The 24,454-nt window shown below is 41.9% G+C and overlaps 1 protein-coding gene across 1 annotated transcript in view; it reads left to right on the forward strand.

Moving 5' to 3' along the window:
* The window catches only part of Gle1 (GLE1 RNA export mediator), a 30,334-nt gene extending 6,343 nt beyond the window's left edge, over positions 1-23,991 (forward strand). The window contains exons 3-16 of the mRNA XM_027943384.2: positions 1,415-1,525; positions 5,720-5,868; positions 6,090-6,150; positions 6,391-6,645; positions 8,967-9,198; positions 10,167-10,279; positions 10,423-10,492; positions 15,925-16,067; positions 16,156-16,346; positions 16,851-16,980; positions 18,832-18,936; positions 20,349-20,431; positions 21,770-21,833; positions 23,073-23,991. Coding sequence (XP_027799185.1) covers positions 1,415-1,525; positions 5,720-5,868; positions 6,090-6,150; positions 6,391-6,645; positions 8,967-9,198; positions 10,167-10,279; positions 10,423-10,492; positions 15,925-16,067; positions 16,156-16,346; positions 16,851-16,980; positions 18,832-18,936; positions 20,349-20,431; positions 21,770-21,833; positions 23,073-23,141 — 1,776 coding nt within the window. The 3' untranslated portion in view covers positions 23,142-23,991. The remainder of the gene's footprint in view (positions 1-1,414; positions 1,526-5,719; positions 5,869-6,089; positions 6,151-6,390; positions 6,646-8,966; positions 9,199-10,166; positions 10,280-10,422; positions 10,493-15,924; positions 16,068-16,155; positions 16,347-16,850; positions 16,981-18,831; positions 18,937-20,348; positions 20,432-21,769; positions 21,834-23,072) is intronic.
* The last annotated feature ends 463 nt before the right edge of the window (positions 23,992-24,454 follow it).

The following is a 24,454-nucleotide window of genomic DNA, read 5'->3' on the forward strand; positions in this document are numbered from 1 at the left end:
ACGAATCAACACGTGAGAGATTGCATAAAAACTGTACACAAGTACAATGAGTGCCTGTGAAACTGATAGAATCTGAATAAGCTTGGTGGATTGTACCACTGCCAATCTCTTCCTCCTTTTAATGTTTTATTGTATTTATGAAAGATGGTGCTATTGGGGGAAACTGGATCAAAAGTACATGGGACCTTCCTGTACATAGCTCTTCAGCTTTCTGTGGTTTATATCATTTAGGAATTTTTGGTGTTGAAAAGAAACCCAGTTTAACCAGTTAAAGTAAAACAAAGGATGGGGAGGAAATAATTAGTTCAGGAAGTCCAGGAGAACATCTGGAATTAGATCTAGATGATTACCATTGTTCTTTCTCTGCTTATTATTATTTTTTGAATCAATGACCCATAAACAGGGTTTTGCCTCTCCGTCTTTCCTTTTTGTCTCATTCTTCTTGGTTTTGTTTTTCAGATAGACACTGTCTGGCATATTGGCTAATGGGAACCCCAGACTTACATCTTAGGTTAGCATTCCTGACAGAGAGAGCCTTCCTGGTTGGCTCCATCAGAAAAGGTCAAAGATAGGCTCTGACTGGGTGTGATGGAGTATACCTATAATCCCAGTGGTTTAGGAGTCTTGAGCCAGGAGGATTGCAAGTTCAAAGCCAGCTTTAGCAACTTAGTGAGACCCTAAGCAACTCTGCAAGATCCTGTCTCTAAACAAAATACAAGAAAAGGGAGAGGGATGTGGCTTAGTGGTTAAACACTCCTGGGTTTGATCCCTGGTACCAAAAAAAAAAAAAAAAGATAGGCTCTGGCCTAGCTTGGGTCATATACCCTATTCTCAGATGGATATACAATACAGGAGGAGAGAGCATGTTGATTGTCAGTCTTGTCAGGTGCCTTCTCCTGAGGCACCTTAAAGTTTGGAGGAGTAACTGGGGTTGCTCCATCCAAACCACCCCAGGACAAATGGATACTTATCAGAAGAAAGGGGGAAGTTTTGCCGAACACACAAGCTAGTAGGCTAAATCAAAATAAAACAAAAATCTACCCAAAGCAACAAACATCAGTTTATTTTATTTTATTTTTTTAAATTTTCTGTATAATTTTATTTTTTATTTATTTATTTATTTTTTAAATTTTTATTGTTGGTTGTTCAAAACATTACATAGTTCTTGATATATCATATTTCACACTTTGATTCAAGTGGGTTATGAACTCCCATTTTTACAAACATCAGTTTATTAAAACAAAAACAAAAAACAGAACAATGTCAATGTTATGAAAAGCATACTGTTTCTAACCTAAATTGTGTTTTTATTGTTATAAATTTTATAAATTTGGATGTGATCTGTAGACCTAGAAGAGATAACGCCAACTTTACAAGGTTAAAAACAGTTCTTTTTCCCCTTCTTCCTGTGTAGAGCAAACAGGAGTCTCAACATACAGAATCTATGGCACTTCAGTCCTCTCGTGGAATTAGAGTGGAAGGCTGCATCCGAATGTATGAACTGGTCCACAGAATGAAAGGAACAGTAAGTGAACCCATGAAGTAAGGCATGCCTGATCCACTTACTAGAGAGGTGCATTCAACTTCATTCTCCAGGGTTTATAAATGCCCACTGGACAGCAACTCAAGAGGCTAAGGCAGGAGGATCACAAGTTTGAGGCCAGCTTCAGCAACTTAATGAGACTCTATCTCAAAATAAAAACAAACTAAATAAAAAAGGCTGGAGATGTGGCTCAGTGGTAGAGCACCCCAGGTTTGATACACCAGTACTGGGGGAGATAAAGGAATGTCCACTGTATGCTCATCATGGTGTCCTACACACAGAAGCTTATTTGGGGAGGTAGTATAATGTAGAGGTTAAGAGACCACTAGGGGCTGTCTCAGTGGTAGAGCGCTTGCTTAGCACATATGAGGCACTGGATTCAATCCTCAGCACCACATAAAAATAAATAAATAAAGATATTGTGTCCATCTACAGCATACACACACACACACACACACACACACACACACACACACACACTGGTTTCACTGGCTTTTGTATTTTACATGTAACTTTGGGAAAAATATGAAGGTGTTTCCTGGCCTCTGTTTACTTTTCTCTAATTTGGAAATGGTCCAGGGTTGTCAGGTATGACTAAACTATGAAAGTGGGATCTAACAGCCTCTGAAGAAAGAATGGCACGATTTTAATTGATTTATTTGACTTTTGGGAACACTTATTCTATTGTATAGGATGAAATAATGCTCAATTCTATAATTGAAAATAAAGCTAATTAAGGTTTGTTTTTTTTGGTTTTGTTTGGTGTTGGAGATTGAAGCCAGGGCTTCACATGCTAGGCAGGTGCTTTGCTATTGTGCTGCATCCTCATCCCTTTTTATCTTATTTTGAGATAGGGTCAGTGCTGGGAATGTATAGAACAATTTTCTTGCGTGTACAAGGCCCTGGGTCCCAACTCCATCCTGGATGGCAAAAATCAAAATTGAGAGAGAGTCTTGCAGTTGCCAGGCTGCCTTAGCCTCCTGAGTAGCTGTAGGTGTGTGCCACAATTACCCAGCTCCTCCCCTTTCTCTTTCCCTTCTTTTCCCCCTCCTATCCTTCCATTGTTTGGAGGTTGAGCCTTCTTGCTTGCTGTCCATCTGTCTGTCTGTCTGTCTGTCTCTTCCCCCTTCCTTTCTTCTACCCTTTCCTCCTTTCTTTCTCTGCAGTGCTAGGGATCAAGCCCTTCCTTCCCTTTTTCCTTTCTTCCTTCTCCCTTTTTCTTCCTATTTCCCTCCTTCCTTCCCTTTTCCTTTTCCTTTTCTTTCAGAGAAGAATTCTCCATTTCTTTCCTGAAGTATACGTCACTATGTAATATCCCAAACCTGGTGGCTTGAAACAGCTGGCATTTGTTACTGTTGTGTGTCTGTGGGTCGAGTAGGCTCGGCTAGGAGATTCTCACTCGGAGTTTGTTGTGGTTGCAGCGGCTGAGGCTAGAGTCATCTCAGAGCTGTACCTGTCTGGCAGTTGAAGTTTGAACAGCTGTCCTGTCCACATGGCCTGGGCTTCCTCATGGAAAGGTGGCCATGTTTCAAGAGCAGGCATCCTACAAAACAGGCAGAGCTGTATGGCCCTTCAGACATTGACTGAGAAGTTCTCATTTTGGGGGGCATGTCTCCTTCACCAGTTGTAGTGAAGTCCTATTCATCTTGAAGTGGAGAGGGTGGGAGGAAGGAGTGTCAAAAAATCTGCAAGTTGGGTGTAGCTCAGTGGTAGAGTAGTTGCCTAGTGTTCCAGCCTCAGCCCCAGCTCCATCACCAAAAAAAAGAATTTTCAGATTTTTTTAATTTTGTTTTTTTTGGTACCAGGGATTGAACTCAGGGACACTCGACCACTGAGCCACATCTCCAGCCCTATTTTGTGTTTTATTTAGAGACAGGGTCTCACTAAGCACTGAGTTGCTTAGTGCCTCACTTTTGCTGAGGCTGGCATTGAACTCTAGATCCTCCTGCCTCAGTCTCCTGAGCCACTGGGATTACAGGCATGCACCACTGCACCTAGCCTAACATTTCCTTTGCGACTACTAAAATGAAAGCTGGGAAGAAGACACAACAGAGTCTATGTGAGAGAGATCATTAGCAGGGAAATACTTTTTATGTTCTTCTGGAAGACAGAATGTCAGTAGAGGAATGGTAAATGATAAAGCAAAGATAGACAAATCCCAGGATACAGACACACAGACACACACAAATGCACATAAATAGACTCTGCCTTTGGAAAGCAAAGAGGCTTCAGACTGGAAATAGCAGGTTTGAGATGATGTGGGGTTTGAAGGGCTGATAATGGGGATGAGCTGAATGTGTGTAGACAAAAGGCATTAATTCTTGCCCTGACCCCCAGTCAATAGACCAAAACAGCCAAGAGCCACACACATGTACTATAATGGTTTTAAAATATATAAAAATTTGTCAGGCATGTGCTACACACCTGTAATCCCAGCAGTTCCAGAGGCTGAGGCGGGAAGATTGAGAGTTCAAAGCCAGCCTCAGCAATTTAGTGAGGCCCTAAGCAACTCAGTGAAACCCTGTCTTTAAATAAAATACAAAATAGGGCTGAGGATGTGGCTCAGAGGTCAGGTGCCCCTGAGTTCAATCCCCAGTACCAAAAATCAAAACAAAACATGAGAAGCCAGGCATGGTGGTTCATGCCTATAATCCCGGCATTTTGGGAGGCTGAGATAGGAGGATCATGAGTTCAAAGGCAGCTTCAGCAATTTATCAAGGTTCTGAGGAACTCAGTGAGACCCTGCCTCAAAATAAAACATTAAAAAAAAAAAAGGGGGGGCTGGTAGGGGTGGGGGGTGGGGTTGTAGCTCAGTGGTAGAACGCTTGCCTAGCACGTATGAGACACTGGGTTTGATCCTCAGCACCACATAAAAATAAATAAAGATATTGTATCTATCTACAGCTAAAAAAAAAAAAAAATTTAAAAAGGACTGCGGATGTGACCCAGTGGTTAAGTACCCCTTGATTCAATCCCTGGTACAAAAAAAAGAAAACACACACACACACACAAAAAAATATATATATATGAGAGAGAGTATTTTCAATAGGTAGTAAATGAAATATCTGATACCCTTAGGTGTTTTTTTCCTTAGGTATGAAGGAAAGGACTCCTCAGTGGGGGTGGGAGGATAATTTAGGCAGAGATGAGGAAGGAAGTAAGATAAGAGTGAGCATCGCATGTTTGTAGACTTAGAGTAGAATAAGGATTTCGTATCATGAAAATTTATGAATGGAAATTTTTTTCTTTCTATTAAAGATTACTTTAGTTTCTGTAATCAAATCCATGTAGATAAGACCTTACATATTTGATACAGTGGGTTACCCATGTATAAATTGAAAAAAAATTAAGGTTACTATTTCTGGACATAAATGACTGTTAATTTCTGTACAATGCTTACTCAAATTGAAAACTGGGAGACTTTTTCCAAAGTTGGCAGCACAGCCAGTGTTTTCAAAATTTTGAATTATTTGTGTATGTTGTGTGTTTATATGTTATTATATATATATATTTATATGTATATGTATTTATATAAAAAGACCAATAATAGCAGTATGTATGCATCAGTAGCAGCCTCAGCTTTTCCAGATTTTTTTAGTCATCTGAACAAAATTGTAGAAACATCTAGCACACTCCATTAAAAGGGGTGGGGGATTGGTAAAAAAAAGAAGCAAAACCTGAGAAAAAATTCTGTAACTGTTGTAATACTTGGGACCATTTTTTTTATTAGCTTCTTAATTATCATATGAAAAGAAAGATTTCTAGAATAACGACATTGAAAGCAGCTCTGATAAAGCACAGTCACTACTGCATATGATAAACTAGATACAAGAGGTTTTACATTCAGAGGTGTGATATAGTTCTGTCCCACGTCTTTCACATTGGAGGAAACAATTAAAAAGGCATTTATGAGACTGGATTCCACTTTAGGATGGAAATTTTGAAGTGCATGGTTGTTTGATACTATGTTGACCAAAACCATAGGGGACAAACTGGAGGGGGCTTTCCAAAACTGCTTAGTTTAATGGTCAGTCCAAAGGAAAGGGGCTCCTGCAAAGGTCCTGTGAACTGAGCAGATGATTCCATGCCCTGGAGAGTCTCTGAGGAGAGGGTAGCTCAGGGGCAAAGGAGCAAGGTGGTAATGACATTCTGAGGGCAGATGTTGATCCTCTTCAGGAAGGCTTAAGGCAGTGGCAGGAGGAGCAGGAGAGGAAAGTACGAGCCCTCTCAGAGATGGCGTCTGAACAGCTGAAGCGGTTTGATGAGCTGAAGGAACTGAAGCAGCATAAAGAATTTCAGGATTTAAGGGAAGTGATAGAGAAGAGGTGAGTTTCCCTGAATTACAACTGAGATGTTCATGTATTCAACCAAAACTCTTTCCCTAGAGGAATTCTAAGGGGAAAGAGTTGAACTTCTGAGTCCTTAAATATCAAAATAAAATAAGTGGAGAAGAATATAACCTGGAAAATGACCAACCTTGGGTTTGGGGAGAGGGTGAACCATCTTGAGAAGCATCCCTGACTATTCTTCCTGCAATTTCATTTAGTACCAGGGAAGCCCTAGGCCACCAGGAGAAGCTGAAAGCTGAGCATCGTCACAGAGCCAAGGTCAGTGCCTGGGAGATTCAGGAAAGGTATGTTGCTATCTGTCTGTAACCTGTCTGAAGGGTCAAGTTCTGTCAATCATCCTGGAAGACATGCCCATATCATGCCTCTGCACTACTGGCTTCAGGAAGTCATTTTCCTGCTCATCTATAGGCATATAAAGCACACCTAGTACTCTAGAAGTGTGGAAAGAGAAAGGCCAGGAGCCCTTCAGAAAGAGTGACACAATGACCCTTTCTATAGATTCTCAACCTGAAACTGCGAGAGGCAGAGCAGCAGCGCTTGAAGCAAGCAGAGCAGGAACGACTGCGGAGAGAGGAAGGCCAGGTTCGCCTGCGGAGCCTCTATACCATGCAGGAGGAGGTACTGCAGCTCAACCAGCAGCTGGACACCTCCGACCAGCACAAGGACCTGCTGAAGGTGGACCTGGCTGCCTTCCGGACCCGAGGCAACCAGCTGTGCAGTCTCATCTCTGGGATCATTCGTACCACTTCAGAGGTAAGAAGCCTTAGAGTGACTGTTTTTCTATCTTTGAAATGGAGTACCTTATCTGGGTATGGTGGCACACACCTGTAATCCCAGCTACTAGGAAGGCAGTGGCAAGAGAACCAAGTTTGAGGCCAGCCTAGGCAACTAAGCATGACCCTTTCTTAAAAAGCAGCACCAGCCAGCCTTGTGTGGTGGTGCGCATCTGTAATCCCAGTGGCTTGGGAGGCTGAGACAGGCGGATTGCAAGTTCAAAGCCAGTTCAGCAAAAGTGAGGTGCTAAGCAAGTCAGTGAGACCCTGTCTCTAAATAAAATACAAAAGAGGGCTGGGGATGTGGCTCAGGGGTTGAGTGCCCCTGGGTTCAATCCCTGGTATCAAAAAAAGAAGCAGCGCCAGGTGCAAGGGTGCATGCCTGTAATCCCAGCAACTCCAGAGGCTGAGGCAAGAGGATCGCAAATTCAAAGACAACCTTAGCAACTTAGTGAGGCCCTAAACAAACCCAGTGAGACCCTGACTCAAAATGAAAAAGCAGGCTGGGGATGTGGCTCAGTGGTTAAGTGCCCCTGGGTATAATCCATGGTTCAAAAGAGAAGGATTTAGCCAGGTGCAGTGGCCCACACCTATAATCCCAGCAGCTCAGGAGGCTGAGACAGGAGGATCATGAGTTCAAAGCCAGCCTCAGCACGGTGAGGCACTAAATAACTCAGTGAGACCCTGTCTCTAATAAAATATAAAAATGGGCTGGGGATGTGGCTCAGTGGTTGAGTGCCCCTGAGTTCAATCCTTGGTATCGTCCCACCCTGCTGCCCCCGCCAAAAAAAGGATGTGGCTTAGTGGTAAAGTGCTTGCCTAGCATGCTGGGTTCCATCCTTGAGGCCACAAAAAATAAAACAAAGATGAATAAAAAAATCAATTAGGGCTGGGGTTCTAGCTCAGTGGTGGAGCACTTGTGTAGCATGCCTAAGGCCCTGAGCTTGAACACCAGCAGTGCAAAAAAAAAAATTAGTTTATATGAGTTCTAAGTGTTCAAGCATTTATTTATATTGAAGCAGAAGTTTTATAGTTTATTACTTTTGAATTCTCTTCATGAGTTTTGTTTACCTTTCATTTTGTAAAATTACAAACCAATACAGGAGTAGAAAGGATAGCATAATGAATCTTTACACATCCATTCTGTAGCTCAACAGAGGTCGGTGCATGGCAACCACACTTTATCTATACCTCCAAAGTTTAAAAAGACTGCTTTTAGCAAAATACTGATGTCACATGTAAAAATTTAGTAATTTAATATGATCAAATATCTAGTCAGTGTTCAGATTTCTCTGACTGGCTGTATGTAGTGATGCTTACCTGTAATATAAACCTCTCAGGAGTCTAAGGCTTAGCAAGAACCTGTTGAAAATAAAAGGGCTGGGGATATAGCTCAGTGGTGGAGTTACAGATTCAATCCCCAGTACTCGAGGGGGCCCTCGTGGAGGGGGAGGGTATAGAAACATAATTGTTCAATAATTAGAAAAGTAAGTTCAAAATCACCTTTAAAACATGTGTTGCAAATTAAAACTAACATTGTAAACTAGCATATTGGTTTTTTGTTTGTTTGTTTTTTTGGTCAATGGACCTTTATTTTATTTATATGCAGTGCTGAGATTCCAACCCAGTGCCTAACACATGCTAGGCAAGCATTCTATCACTGAGCTGTGACCCCAGCCCTATAATCACATAGTTTTAAAAAATTACTAAAAATTACTATGGCTGGGTGCAGTGGCGCACACCTGTAATTCCAGCAGCTGGCAGGTGGGGAGGTAAGGGGGAAGCATTGTGAATTCAAAGCCAGCCTCAGCAATTTAGCGAGGCCCTAAGTAACTAAGTAATTCAAAAAACAAACCTTTTGGGCTGAGGTTGTGGCTCAGCAGTAGAGCGCTCACCTTGCACATGCGGGACCCTGAGTTTGATCCTCCGCACCACATAAAAAAATAAATAAGTGAAATAAAGGTATTGTGTCCAACTACAACTAAAAAATAAATTAAAACAAACAAAACCTTTTTTTGTTTCTGAATAAAAAAGGGCTGGGGATGTGGCTCAATGGTTGAGTGACCCTGAGTTCAATCCCTGGTACCAAAAAAAAAGCCAACTTTATTCTTAGATACTATGGATGGGATTGGGATGGTCAGTCTAAAGAAACTAAGGAGCCAGTTAGTATCAGAGTGTTGGGTATTCCACTGGCCCAATAATTCCACTTCTATAGATGTATTGACTTGTATGAGGTATGATTTAGCTCCACAAGTTTTCCTAGGGAATGAGCTCCAAATGCTGTCTGTTCCACTCTGCCAGAGTGGCTATCCCACAGCAGAGAACCAAGCTGAAGCCGAGAGAGCCCTGCAGGAAATGCGGGACCTCCTCAGGAACTTGGGGCAGGAGATCACCAGAGCCTGTGAAGACAAGAAGAGGCAGGATGAGGAGGAGGCCCAGGCCAAGCTGCAAGCCTCACAGATACAGCAGGGGCCAGGGCCCCACACACAGTCCCCAGTCCCCAACCAGGGCCCAGGAGGGACACGGAATGAAGGTGGGTCTTGGTGTGAATACAGTCTTGTAACTCAGCCTGAGTTTCAGAACTTGGTGAAAAGAAGCAAGGGTGTATGGCCAGAGGTTGGGAAAATTTAACCAAAACTTACATATAACATATTTAGTTTCGTTTGATGTGGAGCCTGATTTCATATCATAGCACTTTGCATGAAGATTTGAAGTCTGGGGGCTGGGGATGTGGCTCAAGCGGTAGCGCACTCGCCTGGCATGCGTGCAGCCTGGGTTCGATCCTCAGCACCACATACAAACAAAGATGTTGTGTCTGCTGATAACTAAAAAATAAATATTAAAAAAATTCTCTCTCTTTCTCTCTCTTAAAAAAAAAAAAAAAAATTTGAAGTCTGTAATTCTGGCAAATATATTATTCCAAGTATTGCTATTACTGAGTATTTTAAGTAAATATATACAGATATATGTTCACTTAATATATACAAAGCTTAGTATAGTATAGTGTTTGAGAGTATGGGCTCTGGATGGAGCCCAATCAATGGATCTAATTGTACTTACTAGCAGTGTGACCTTGGCCAATCACTTAACCTTTCCATTGCCTGTTTCTTTTTCCACAAAATGGAGAAAATAAGGGCTGGGGAGATAGCTCAGTGGTAAAGCACCTGCCTAGCATGCAAGAGGCCCTAAGTTCAATACCTGTCACCACATAAAAAAATAAAAATAAACAACAACAATAAAATGATATCTTTAAAAAAATTGAGATAATAATAATAATAGTATCTACATCATAGTGTTATTGTAGCTATTAAAGCAATTAATATGGGCTGGAGATATAGCTCAATTGGTAGAGTGCTTGCCTCACATGCACAGCCCTGGGTTTAATCCCCAGCACCAAAAAAAAAAGCAGTTAATATGTCAGAAAGTGGTTAGCACAGTTCATGGCTCATGTAACATGTTCAGTAACTACCAGCCACTATGAAATCTTGTCTTATTCCTTAGACCTCCAGATGAAGGTCCAGGACAGCACGATGCAGTGGTACCAGCAGCTGCAGGATGCTTCTGCCCAGTGTGTGTTGGCCTTTGAAGGTCTGACCAGCAGCAAGGATAGTCAGGTAGGGGAGGTGTAGGTGGCCTGATGGTGCTCCCCATAGCCTCCTGTCACAGGAATATAGCTGTTGTGTCACATCCCCTAATCCTGAGGGTATCTACTCAGTTCTTCAAAACGTTCTCATTACTCACTATTCTTTTCTGGCAGGCCAAAAAGATAAAGATGGACTTGCAGAAGGCTGCCACCATCCCTGTGAGCCAAATCTCCACCATTGCGGGTGAGTCAGAGGATTGAAAGCATGGCCCTTTGCCTCATTGTCTTGTTTTATGTTTCCAGATCTACTTAGCTGTAAGGTTTCTATGTAAAGAATATGTTCAGGCTCAGAAATATGACTTAATGCTAGAACACTGGGCTAGCCTTATGTGAGACCCTGAGTTTTATCTCTAGCACCACATACACACATAAAAGGGTATGTCCAAACAAATGTTGGCAGTTGCATTGAGTACATGTAAATGGTATGAATCCCATTTTTCTTTCCTTTTTCCTCTCCAATGCATAGAAAGAAGTTATAAGGTAATCATGTATTTTTTTGTACTGCGAATTGAACCTAGACATACTCTATCACTGAGCTACATCCCAGTTCTTTCTCTCTCTTTTTTTTTTTTTGTGGGTTCAGGGGGTACCAGGGATTGAACTCAGAGGCACTCAACCACTGAGCCACAATCCCCAGTCTTGTTTTGTATTTTATTTAGAACAGGGTCTCACTGAGTTGCTTGGTGCCTTGCTTTTGCTGAGGCTGGCTTTGAACTTGTGATCCTCCTGCCTTAGCCTCTCAAGCCACTGGAATTACAGGCATGCACCACCTTACCCGGCCTCTATTTCTTTTCTTGAGATAGGGTCTCACTAAGTTCCTGAGGGTCTCACTATCTCATTAGGTTGCCCAGGCTGGCCTCTGGATCTTCCTACCTCAGTCTATGTAGTGGCTGGGATTACAGGTGTATGCCACTGTGCTCAGCTTGGCTTGTTTTTACTAAGCTATGTATCAATAGGAAATTGTTTAGAATGGCTTTTAACTTTAAAGTTGAAAGTTACTATTGCAGACATCATGAAAGGAACCTATGACTTGTAGTCTTTGATTTTAAGTCTTACATTAGCTTTTGCAAACCTCAAGCTTGCCAGGCTAATACTTTAGGACATATTTCTTTTTTCTTCATAGACTGAGATGTAGAAAGTAAAGGGGCTAGGAATGTAGCTCAGTTGTAGTGTCTGCCTAGCATGTGTAATACCCTGCTTCCCATCCCCAGTATGGCAAAAAAAAAAAAAGTCAGAAACTGAGAGGTCGATACCTTTCTTCTTGTTGTTCTTCTTGTTCTCCTTCTCCTTCTTTTTTTTTTTTTTAATTTTTTTTTTTTTTTTCACCAGGGATTGAACCTAGGGATGCTCTGAGCCACATCCTCCAGCCCTTTTTTATATTTTGTTTAGAGACAAGGTCTCACTAAGTTGTTGAGGCTGGCTTTGAACTCACAATCCTCCTGCCTCAGCCTCCTGAGCTGTCGGGATTATAGGTGTGCACCACCGCACCCGGCTCAACACCCTTCTTTTTTTTTTTTTTTTTTTTTTTTGACAGAATCTTTTTTGTAGATGGACACAACACAATGCCTTTATTTTTATGTGGTGCTGAGAATCGAACCCAGGTCCCGCCCGTGCTAGGCGAATGCTCTACTGCTGAACCACAATCCCAGCCCCACACCCTTCTTTTTTTAAAAAAATATTTATTTTTTAGTTATAGGTAGACACAGTATCTTTATTTTATTTTTATGTGGTGCTGAGGATCAAACCCAGTGCCTCATGCATGCTATGCGAGCACTCTACCTCTGAGCCACTTCCCCAGCCCTCAACACCCTTCTTAAGAACAGAGATTATTTTATTTTTCCACAGCTATAGACAAGGACACCTATAAATGAGACTGTGTCATCCCTGGGCAGAGGAGTATGCACAGGTAGAAAGTTGCTCTCACTTGTATTGGGCCCCAGTGCCCCATTAACTTGTCACCTAAAAAATAGGATTTCCTGCCCTTGAAAGCCATATGGCAAAACTCATGTAACATGTTGTTGCCTGAAATTCTTTCTGGAACAATGCAAAGTATAAATAAACACATGTCACTTGGTAGAATTTAAAGTGCTCTTTCCCTTGATAGAAACAGCAAGTGGGGAGAGGTGTCTGGACAACCACCCCACACCTTCACTGCTCTCCTCAACTTCTCTTGGTTCTTACCCCTCCGTGCATATAACCACACCTCGTCCGACGACAGCAGGAAAGTGGAAACAGCAGGGTGTGCTCCTGGGGGGTCTGCCCCTTCTGCCTCTCGCAGCCCTGACCTCCTAGTTGCCTATTTCAGGCTGAGGCTACCTTCCTGTCTTAGCTTACCTTTCTGCCTTTGCCCTTGTTCCCATCCCCTGCCTTTCTTTCCTGTTTTCTGCAATTACTCCCTTTTACAGGCTGCTTTTCCTCAGCTTTCAAATATGTGTGAGTCTCACATTATAAGTTTCCCTTGATCCTCTGCTTTCTAATTTTTTTGTCTTTATCATGTTTCCATGTGACACTGTTGATTATTCTCTTCTCTAAAAATTTCAACTCTCCTTCAGCCTGCATGACGACATTTCTTTCCAGGTTCTGCTTCTCTCTCCCTCTTAATCCTTTGTGGGGTCCCAGTCTCCTGTCCCCACCTAATTGTAGGTGTTTCCTAGAGATCTGCTCATATCTCTGTTCTTTTCCTCCTATGTCCCCCCTCTTGCCCAAGACTCTTTCTCAAGTCTGTCCTGGTTTGTTTCTTTCCTCTGAGCTTCAGATTCTCTAGCTTAGCCTCCTGAAGGCCATCTCTGGTGGATTTCTCTTAGCTACCACCAGCTTAGTGTGGTCAGATCTGAATGTGACATCTTGCTTATGCCTCTTTCTTCCTATTTCCTGAGTAATCAGTCACCCTGTTATCAGTTGCTATGGCCGAAGCCAAGAGTCATCTTCCTGACTACTTCCTGTTTCTTTCCCTACATCTAATTAGTTTCTGGTTTTGCTCTTTTTCGTTTTTTACATATGGCTTAATTTCTGTTTCTCTATCACTAACTTTAAGTCCTTGAGAATTTCCAGGGTAGCCAGACATAAGGCATACTCTAGAATTCATTTTCAATGAGTATTGAATTAGGGGAAATTAAAAAAAAAAAAAAAAAACTCCTTTCTATCTCTGAAAAAAAGGCAAATATCCATGAGTCTTTAGATTTGGAGGAAAATTTAAATGAGGATGTGGTTGCTCATGGATCTGGGAGGCCATGTCAGGCATATGGAAAGGCTGGGAGAGAGGGGTGGGTGGGGGACTCAGCCAGTGGGGATTTTTGAAACTGCCCTTAACGTAGCAATAGACTATGACGTAGCCGAGTGTGACCTAGGGAAATTTGTATGGAAATATATATTTTTAACATTTCAGTAAGGTTTGGGTCACTATTTCTGTTTTTTTGGGGATTATTCATTTTAGGGTTTCTGTGGTGTTTCATTATTTGATTCTTGCTTCCCTCCTGAATCATTTTTTTGAATAGGATTTTTCTGAGACTTGTTACATTTTTGAAGTGATTAGAAACTTTGTTGGGGGGCTGGGGATGTGGCTCAAGCGGTAGCGCGCTCGCCTGGCATGCGTGCGGCCCGGGTTTGATCCTCAGCACCACATACAAACAAAGATGTTGTGTCCGCCGGAAACTAAGAAATAAATATTAAAATTCTAAAAAAAAAAATAGAAACTTTGTTGGGTATTCTCAACTGGAGGTGATATATTAATTAAAACTTTTTTTTAATCAGGAATTGAACCCAGGGGCTCACTACTGAGCCACATCCCCAGTCCTTTATATTTTTTATTTAGAGACAGGTTCTCACTAAGTTGCTTAGGATCTTGCTAAGTTGCTAAAGCTGGGTTTGAATTTGTAATCCACCTGCCTCAGCTTCCGAAGCCACTGGAATTACAGATGTGTGCCACTGCACCTGGAAAAATTTGATTGTAAATAATGGAAACAAATTCAGATCTGCTTAAGAAAAAAGAATAGTGTTTATCCTAAAAATCAAGGGATATTTCCAATAGCAGGAATGGAGTAGGGTCTTAGGAGCTAGAAACTTTAGTTCTCTGTTCCTCTCTTGTCTCACATTCTTATTTTATGGATTCCTGGTCTTTGGTTCACGGGCAGGTGTCAGACCCCACTACTTCCAGAGTGCATGTGTTGCAGGTCAGCACTCTAAGGAATTGACTCTCGTTGCTCAGTTTACTCAGCCTGACTGCCTAGTACCTACTTGTAGGGCTGGGCACTCAGGGTCTTCTATCAAACATAACGATTAGGAACTGTCAGCTTTTCTTTACTATGACAAATAACTGAGATAATCAGCTTATAGAGAATAGATTTGTTTTCTCTCACATTTTTAGAGATTTCAGTCTAGATCAGTTGGCCCTGTTGCTCTTTGTATGTGGTAGCACATCATGACCCTAACGGTCAGAAGGTGAAAAAGAGAGAGAAGAAGAGACCATAGTCTCACAGTCCCCTTGGAGGGCATGGCCCCGGTAACCTGAAAACCTCCCAAGAAGCCCCATGTCTTTTTTGTTTTGTTTTGTTTTAATTAGTTACACATGACAGTACAATGATCTTGACATATCATATATTTGTATCAGATAGGGTATAATTTCTCATTTTTCTGAGTGTACAGGTTGCAGAATCACATTGGTCATGCAGTCACGTATATACATACATCAATAATAATGTCTATTTTATTCTGCTTTCCGCCCACGAAGCCCCATGTCTTGAAAAGTTCCTCCATCTCCCAGTAGCACTGAGCTGGGAAGTGAGCCTGTACCACATGGATCTTTGGACTTACAGTCCAAGCTTTCACAAGATCCCACTCCTTTGTCTTTGAGGATGTAAGAGCCCCAGAGAAAGGGAAAATCATCTCAAGTTGGGAAGATCCTTTAGCAGGTTCTTCCTAAAGGTGCAACTAATTCCTCTAGGGATAGCCACCACAGTCTGTGAGATCTGTAACACTTATTTTATTTTATTTTTTTAGTTGTTGATAGACCGTTGTTTTTTTGTGTGTGTGTGTTTTTTTTTTAATTTATATGAGGTTCTGAGATTTGAACCCAGTGCCTCACACATGCCAGGCAAGTGTGCTACCACTGTGCCCCCAACCCCAGCCCCTGTAACACTATTTAACAACTGTTTTTCTTTTCTCTGTCGTGTGTCAGTTTCAGAATTAGTTCATTCCCATTGGGCACATTAGTACAGCCTATAATCTCTCAGCTACTTGGGACATTGAGGCAAGAAGATTACAAGTTCAAGGCCAGCATCGGTAACTTAGTGATCTGTCTCAAAAATTAAATAGAAAGGGCTGGGAATGTAGCTGAGTGGCAGAATGTCCCTGGGTTCAATTCCCACTAACACACACACACACAATTCATTCTCAAATAAGGAACTTCTTTGGAATAGTACCATGACTTGTATATTTTGCAGCCCCCATAACATGAATTTGATTTTTATATAATTTTTTGCACCAGTGTTTTTGCTTTTGGCTCTGAACTTCTGTAGAGGATCATGGTTGGATTTCTATAGATGCTTGGTAATCACTTGATGAAAATAGATTGACGCATTTGTTGTGCCTTTTCACTGACTTTTTCCCTGTCATGCACAGGTTCTAAGCTGAAGGAGGTCTTTGACAAGATCCACAGCCTGCTTTCTGGAAAGCCTGTTCAATCTGGTGGGCGCTCTGTGTCCGTCACACTTAACCCACAGGGCTTGGACTTCGTTCAGTATAAACTGGCAGAGAAATTTGTGGTGAGAAACTCAGAGGTATGGGAAGAGGAGGCTGATATACACCTTTTTGGGTATTAATTAAAATTGTCCCCCATCTCTTTGTTCTCAGAAACAAGGGGAAGAGGAGGTGGCCTCTCATCATGAAGCAGCATTCCCCATCGCAGTTGTGGCGTCTGGGATCTGGGAGCTCCACCCCAGAGTGGGGGACCTCATCCTTGCTCATCTACACAAGAAGTGTCCTTACTCTGTTCCTTTCTATCCAGCTTTCAAGGAGGGGATGGCTTTGGAAGACTATCAGCGGTGAAGTTGTTTTTCTCCTTATTCACTCTCTCTGGGGTGATTAATAGAATTGGAATTTTTTTTCCCTCCTTCTCACAGTTCTTCTGTGTACCTTGAATATTCTGTCAGAAAGGTCTTTGATGTAACCTGGACAACTTTTGGGATTTGTGGTGTTAGATATCAATAATAATAGTTTGTTAGAAAGAATATTAGACCTAGAATCCAGTGGTCTTAGAAATTATCCCTGCTTTTCATCTAAGAGCTTTGCAAAAGTGGGTAGATTATTTAACGTCTTTGAGTATTAGTTTTCCTATTTGTAAATGGGGTAGTGATAGCCATTACCTTCTGATTTTACCTGTGAGTTTACCCTGCAGGGCTTTTGTGAAACAAATTTGTTGACGAATACCAGTGCTTTGCTATAATGTTAAACGTAACAATATTATTACTTTTACCCATGAAAAGTAATCTCTGGTTTGTTACCCTTATTGTGGCCTTGTCACATTGAGTTTTTCTCTTCCCATGTAGGATGCTCGGCTACCAAGTGAAGGATTCCAAGGTGGAACAGCAGGACAACTTTCTAAAACGCATGTCTGGGATGATTCGTCTCTATGCTGCCATCATCCAGCTCCGGTGGCCGTATGGAAACCAACAAGAAGTGGGTAAAAAAGGCTAACTGCCAGTAATGAGAAGTTGGATGAGGGTCCATGTTGGTGATTCCACCCACAGCAAACATTTATTTCCCTTGGTGTCAGGTTTCTGTTATTGCAGCAAAATACCTGAGAAACAGCTTACAAGGAGGAAGGGTTCATTTTGGCTTATGGTTTCGTAGGTTTCAGTCTGTTCAGCTGGCTCCATTGTTCTTGGGCCTGTGGCAAGGCAATACTTCACAGGAGGAGTATGTGGTAGAGTAAAGCTGCCCATCCACAGCAGCTGGGAAGCAAGAGAGGGACAGGAAGGGGTGGGGTCCTAAAATCTCCCTCAAGGGCACATCCCAGTGGCTGATCTCCTCCAGCTAGGCTCTGTCTCTTCAAGGTTCCATCATCTTGCAATAGTGCCATAGGCTGGTGACCAAGCCTTTAACACATAGGCCTTTGGGAGACACTTCCAAACCATAGCCTTCCTTCCGAATCACTCCAGTGAAACAATGAGGGAAAGTGTCTGGTACCTTCACAGGTTTTTGTTGTTGTTTGTTTTTTTTGCTTTACTAGGGATTGAACCCAGGGCCTTACACATAATAGGCAAGCACTGAGCGATATATTTTTCAACCATTTTTACTTTATCTTTTTGAGACAGTGTTCTGCTAAGTTGCTCAGGCTAGCCTAAAATATGTGATCCTCCTGCATGTTTCCCAAGAGGTGCACCGTTGCATCTGGCTTCATAGACCAGAAGAGAGGCTATAAGTCAATCATTAGATTTAGAAGGTATTCAGGATTGAACTCAGGGAATCGTGCATGCTAAGCAAGCACTGTACCACTGAGCCCTATGCTTTTTTATTAGAGGGATGAGCAAGAAGTTGTCATCTTACCCCTGGTTGGGGCCTTGGAATCTATCTAGGTCCCATTGCTTACCTCACAGATAGGCAATGGAAGCATACAAAGCTGGAGGGATTCATATCTGTCAGTGACAGAGCCATGGCTGGGGTTCTGGGCTTTGACCTCTCAGCTCATTTTTTTCTCAAGGAGTACAGGTAGAGAGGTAGAGAAGTTAACAGACTTCAAAAAAATAGAAGTTGATTGAATCCAAGAAGTTTTTATTGCTGTGTCTAGGTTCTAAGCTAAAGGTACCAAGAAAAATAGAATGTCAATAAGAGCCATACATATTGGTGCATATCTACAATCCCAGTGATACGAAGGCTGAGGTAGGATTATGAGTGTAAAGCCATAGCAAGATTCCATCTCAAAAAAAAAGTTTTAAGCTGGGCCTGGTGGAGCATGCCTATAATCCCAGTGGCTGGGGAGGTTGAGGCAGGAGGATCACGAGTTCAAAGCCAGCCTTAGCAACAGCAAGGCACTAAGCAACTCAGTGAGACTCTGTCTCTAAATAATATACAAAATAGGGCTGGGGATGTGGCTCAATGGTTGAGTGCCCCTGAGTTCAATCCCTGGTTATGCTACCCCCCACAAAAAAAAAAAAAAAAAGGTTAATACTGTAAGTATTGGCCTATGGAATCTCTGAAACTGAAGTTGTCTTATGTGTCAAAGGGATCCTGTAAAGAAGGTGTGAGAGTGTACACATTGATTAGAATATTTAAAACCAAAGTTTGAGGCTGGGGAAAAAGCTCAGGTGATAGAATGCTTGCCTTGCAAGCATTAGGCTCTGAGTTCGATCCCCAGCACCAAAAAAAAAACAAGAATCTGTTTAGCTTGTGTTATTTCCGCCTTGTGGCATGTTCCTGGGCGAAATGATCTTGGTGTTCATGTCTACTTGGTAGTAGCTGAATAACATGGAGAGTTTAGATCTCTGAATAAAATGAGATCAAATCATGGTAAAACTTCTCTCCTCATAGATTCACCCTCATGGCTTAAATCATGGCTGGCGCTGGTTGGCCCAGATCTTAAACATGGAACCTCTGTCAGATGTGACAGCCACTCTCCTGTTTGACTTCTTGGAGGTACGTAATTTAGATACCACACAAGAGAAAGCCAGTGGTTGAGATGGCCTCAGGACATTGAGTACAAGGATGGGTAAGCAGTGTAGAAATAAGCCTGGAGGTGAACAGTATTTATTACACCAGTGTTGCAGATGTTTTTACCAAACCACAAGAAAGCTCTGGCTTTCACTTTTTCTAAGCATTGTACTTGCCTTCTCTATGTAGATGGTTTTTTTTTCATTACCAAAATAAGAAAATGGTGCATCCTAGCTTAAGTTAAAAAATAGCATTAGTTTTAGTGATATAGAAGTGACTCCCACAACCAAGGTAGGACATGCAGTTGAATCTCTTTAGAGCATGGAACCAAGGCACTGGAATATCACCAGGCACCAGGATAGTCTCTCTGTGGCACCATATGACTTTCATAACCACTGTTTCTGCAAGCTGCCTCACTCTTGCTCTGTTGGCTAACATTGCCAGTTTCTCTGCATGTAGTAGGGGAGGCGGCAATCCTGGCTGTCACTCATCTCAGCATGATCACTCAATGTATTGGGACCAATATTTCACTGTTCTGAGATTCCTTACTTCCAAGAGAGAAAATACCATACCCAGCTTGGGTCAGGTATCTTCCCTATCTAGAAGGCTATATACAGTTCTGTCTGCCTCTAAGGGACCACCACATTTAAAACCAGAGTTTGTTTAGCTTGTGTTATTTCTGCCTTGTGGCATGTCACCACAGTAGGGTGACAGCAAGGGTTTCCACGGAAAGTAGATACTTCTTAAAGAATGCTTAAGGGCCGGGCACAGTGGCGCACGCCTGTAATCTCAATGGCTTGGGAGGCTGAAACAGGAAGATCGCGAGTTCAAAGCCAGCCTCAACAGTGGTGAGGCGCTAAGCAACTCAGTGAGACCCTGTCTAAATAAAATACAAAATAGGGCTGGGGATGTGGCTCAGTGGTTGAGTGCCCCTGAGTTCAATTTCCAGTAACAACAACAAAAAAAAGAATGCTTAGGGAACATGCCATAACAGGTCTGGGGCCATTTCACCAGTAATGCTAGTAGTTCCTAGTTGCTTTTAGTTCCTGGAGGCACCATACACTAACAGTGAGCCTGAATCTTTGAGAACACAAGTAGTATCCCCTATTTGCTTCTTACTAGGGTTGGGAGGGTGCCAGACCTTCAGAACGACTTGGGTTTGGTAGAGTAAAAGAAGAATTGTTCACTAAGACCTGACAGTGTGTGTATTGCTATATACAGAGAAATGCTTGTAGTAGAAGAGTGGTTTCTTTCCATTTATTCCCTCGTTAGCTAGCTCAGTAGTATGGCTGATATTTTTTGAGAGGTGTGAAAGGCAAAGGCTGATCCCACTTTGTGGATCTGTCCTGGGAGTGGATTTTCCTCCCTGCCCTCATGGTTCTTGTCTTTTCTATTAGGTGTGTGGGAATGCCCTCATGAAGCAGTACCAAGTCCAGTTCTGGAAGATGATACTACTCATCAAGGAGGACTACTTCCCAAGGTATCAGGCTTGTTGAGCAGGCAACTGGGATTTATTTTTTTATTTTTTATTTTTTTTAAAGAGAGAGTGTGAGAGAGGGAGAAAGAGAATTTTTCAATATTTATTTTCTAGTTTTCGGTAGACACACCATCTTCGTTTGTATGTGGTGCTGAGGATCGAACCCGGGCCGCACGCATGCCAGGCGAGCGCGCTACCGCTTGAGCCACATCCCCAGCCCGCAACTGGGATTTAGTTAGTAACAGTAGTGAACCAGGTAGAGATACCCTGGAGTGCTATTACATGCTATTTTTCACTGAAATTAAAAATGCTAGGGGTGTAGCCAGTGGTAGATCACTTGCCTAGCTTGCACAAGGCCCTGGATTCCAACCCAGCACTGAAAAAAATTTTTTTAAAGCCTGTGTTAAGGGCTGGGGTGGTGGTTCAGTGGTAGAGCACTTGCTTAGCATGTGTGAGGCACTGGATTCAATTCTCAGCACCATATATAAATAAATAAAATAGGGGCTGGGGTTGTGGCTCAGTGGTAGAGCACTTGCCTTGCATATGTGAGACACTGGGTTCAATTCTCAGTACCGCGTGTAAATAAATGAATAAAATAAAGGTCTGTCAACAACTAAAAAGTTAAATAAACAAACAAACAAATAAAAGTCCATGGATGACTAAAAAAATATGGGAGGAAAAAAGCCTGTGTTAAGGATCACATCTTTTTACTCCTGTATATCTCTGTTATTATTTTTTTTGCTTAAATTTTTTAGTTGTAGATGGACACAATACCTTTATTTTATTTATTTATTTTTATGTGATGCTGAGGATCGAATCCAGTGCCTCATGTGTGCTAGGCAAGTGCTCTACCACTGAGCCACCCAACCCCAGTCCCCTATACTTCTCTTTTATATTTGAATAAATACTTTTGAACTCTAAATGAGAGTCTTTTTAAAATATTGTTGATTAAATGAAACACAATTAGGAAAGTCTTAGAGTAAGATATCTGGCATTTTTAAAAATTGTTCTTTCCCAGGGTCCCCCAGATAATCTAGGATGGTGATTATATGTAGCCATGAGTTAAGCCAAGAGGTTAAGTCCCCTCATCAAATCAGATGGGGTAACTAATGGCAAAGCCCTGATCACAAAGACCCTGGAAAGGAGTGTGCTCCCTTCTCCTTTTTCTCTGGCTTGAAAAGGTTGAGATCATTTGGAAGAGCAGCAATACCCTTAGCTTATTAGCCAGCCCTGTGAGTCAGTGGGACACACGGTACTCCAGATCAGTAGTGTGCTGATACACACCCTCCAAAAGAGGTGTGTATCATGGGGGGTTCACAGATCTCCTTTTTCTCCCTGTAGAATTGAAGCCATCACAAGCTCAGGACAGATGGGTTCTTTCATACGCCTCAAGCAGTTCTTGGAGGTAAGATGTCCTCAGCCTAATATATCTCAAACTGTTGACCTGAGACTCACCTGAGCCTGACAAGTCCCGCACCTCCAAACACTGATGGCAGCCTCCTCCTCTAGATCATCCCAGCCCTGCTGTTTGTTAATGATTCCCACTTGCCTCTCTCTCTGGACTGGGGCTGCCATTTCATCTTCTTCCTGCATATCATTCTTCATGCTGCCTGTGAAGCAGCCACCCTAAGAGATGAATAAAATATATAATGAATCTTCTCTCACTAATACTTTTTTTTTTTGCTGATACTGTGGATGGAACTCAGGGGTATTGTATCACTTAACTATATCCCCAGCCCTGTATTTTTTATTTGGTGGGGTTCTTTTTTTTTTTACTTTTGTGGAACTGGGGGTCTAACCCAGGGCTTTGTGAATGCAAGGAAGATGCTTTGCCACTGAGCTTCATCCCAACCCCATATTTTTTTATTTGGAGACAAAGCTGGCCTTGAAAATTGCAATCCTCCTGCCTCATTTCCCAGGTAGCTGAAATTACAGGTGTGGCCACCATGCCTGGCTTCATCAATACAAGTTTTGCTTATTGACCAAATTTCCTTTCTCTATCTTGGGTTTGGGGAACTGGTAAATGTGGTCACTTTTCTCCATAAGAAGAGACTATACTTTCAATTGGATTCTCCCCCTATTTCCAACGGCCAAGAAGTTTTAAGAGGTAAATTTTCACAAATAATTTGAAACTCCATAGTAGGTGTACTAAAGTAATCCACTGATTTTGAGCTTCTAGGAGCCCCATTGGGAAAACAGTGATGGTGACAGATGAAGCCACACTGTAGGGACAAGGATGGAACAGGCGTAATAACAGCACTTCATTTGTCTAGTCTTACACAGAACCATTAGTCTTATTTATGGGCTTTTTCCTTTGTCTACTCTTCCAGAGGACTTAAACTTGCTGTTTGTCCCTCCAAATTTCTTCCAACTGTAAAGCATAAGATACAGTGTTATTAGAAACTCATTCTGAGCCAGGTATGGAAGCATACACCTGTAATTCCTCTCAGGAGGCTGAGGCAGGAGGATCACAAGTTCAAAGATGGCCTCGGCAACCTGGTGAGACCTTGTCTCAAAGTGAAAATTAAAATATAAAGGGCTGGGGTGTAACTCAATGGTTGAGCACCCCTGGGTTCAATCCCCAGTAATGCACACTCATTCTCTTTTTGTCTTAACTCATTCTCTTTTTTCTTTTCCTGACCAGAAATGTTTGCAACGGAAGGAGATTCCTGTCCCCAAGGGCTTTCTGACTTCCTCCTTCTGGCGTTCCTGATGTTACTCCCATCACCCAACATCACCACTATACTGTGAAGAGGCAAGAATAAAGCAACTGAAGATAGTTGTTTTTGGAAGAAGTCATGTTAAATTTAGAAGTTTGTCAGTGTGTGTTTTTACATATTTGACCATGTGACTAGGAGAGAAGATTTTCACAAAATCTTGGTAATTCCTTTACAGGTTTGGTAACTCATTAAGGCATCCACATGCTGGATTAAATAGAGCTGGCTTTTCTGTTTTTTGTAAAATTTGTGAGCAAAGGTGTTTAGTACTTGGTCTCATCCTTTATTTCCTTTGTCTCTGAGTGTCTTTCAGAAAGTTGGTGATACATTAGCCATTTTACTCTGAACTAGTCTGAGCCCACCAATTCACCCCTGTTCAGACAAATTCCCAGAAAAAGATTCGTAAGATACCATTCAAAGTATCATTAAATGGTTAAAGCCAAATCCTTACATGCATGTCTGGGTTATGATGGTTTTGCCTTTCTCAGCTTGTGAAGCATTTCTAAATGCAGAGGAGACGAGTGATGTGTAGTTAAATAAAGACATTTGGGAGGAATTATAATTTTTTTCATGTTCCAAGTAATGAATGATGATTAATTCGCCGACTGAAGTCACTGCAAAAATCCAGAATTTGAATGTTCAGATAAAAATTGCAATTTGTTTTATGGAAAGACTCATTCTCTATTATACTGCAGAGGCAGCAGCCAAAGATCTGTCCCTCTACGCTGAGTGCTTTGTGGGCATATGTATTCACTGGTACCCAAGTAGCTTGAAGTGACCCATTCTATGAATCCTGACTGCAGTGCCAAAAAATAAGTAATAAAGCTTGATTTTTTTTAATATCCATTGCTGATATATAGTTGATTTAATATAATCAGTTTCCTGCACTTTGAGTTGTGTAAATCGTTAGAGGAATTGTGTTCTTGTAGTACACGAGTCTACGTATGGAATGATATGTATTTCTTCCTCTTTTGCCTTTTTTTTTGTGTGTGTGTGTGGTACTGAGGATTGAACCCGAGGGTGCTTAACCACTAAGGCACGTCCCAGCCCTTTTTATATTTTATTTTGATACAGGGTCTTGCTAAGTTGCTGAGACTGGCCTTGAAATTTGGATCCTCCTGCATCAGCTTCCTGAGTCACTAAGATCAGACATGTGCCACTGCTCCCAGCTGTTTCACCTTTTTTTTAAGAGATAGAGCTGGGCACGGTTGCACATACTTTTGAAATCCCAGTGACGCAGGAAGCTGAGGTAGGATCACAAGTTTAAAGCCAGTCTCAGCAACTTAGCAAGACCCTGTCTAAAACAATA

This window comes from Marmota flaviventris, chromosome 13, assembly GCF_047511675.1.
Source record: "Marmota flaviventris isolate mMarFla1 chromosome 13, mMarFla1.hap1, whole genome shotgun sequence".
In the NCBI taxonomy this organism is placed as follows: domain Eukaryota; kingdom Metazoa; phylum Chordata; class Mammalia; order Rodentia; family Sciuridae; genus Marmota; species Marmota flaviventris.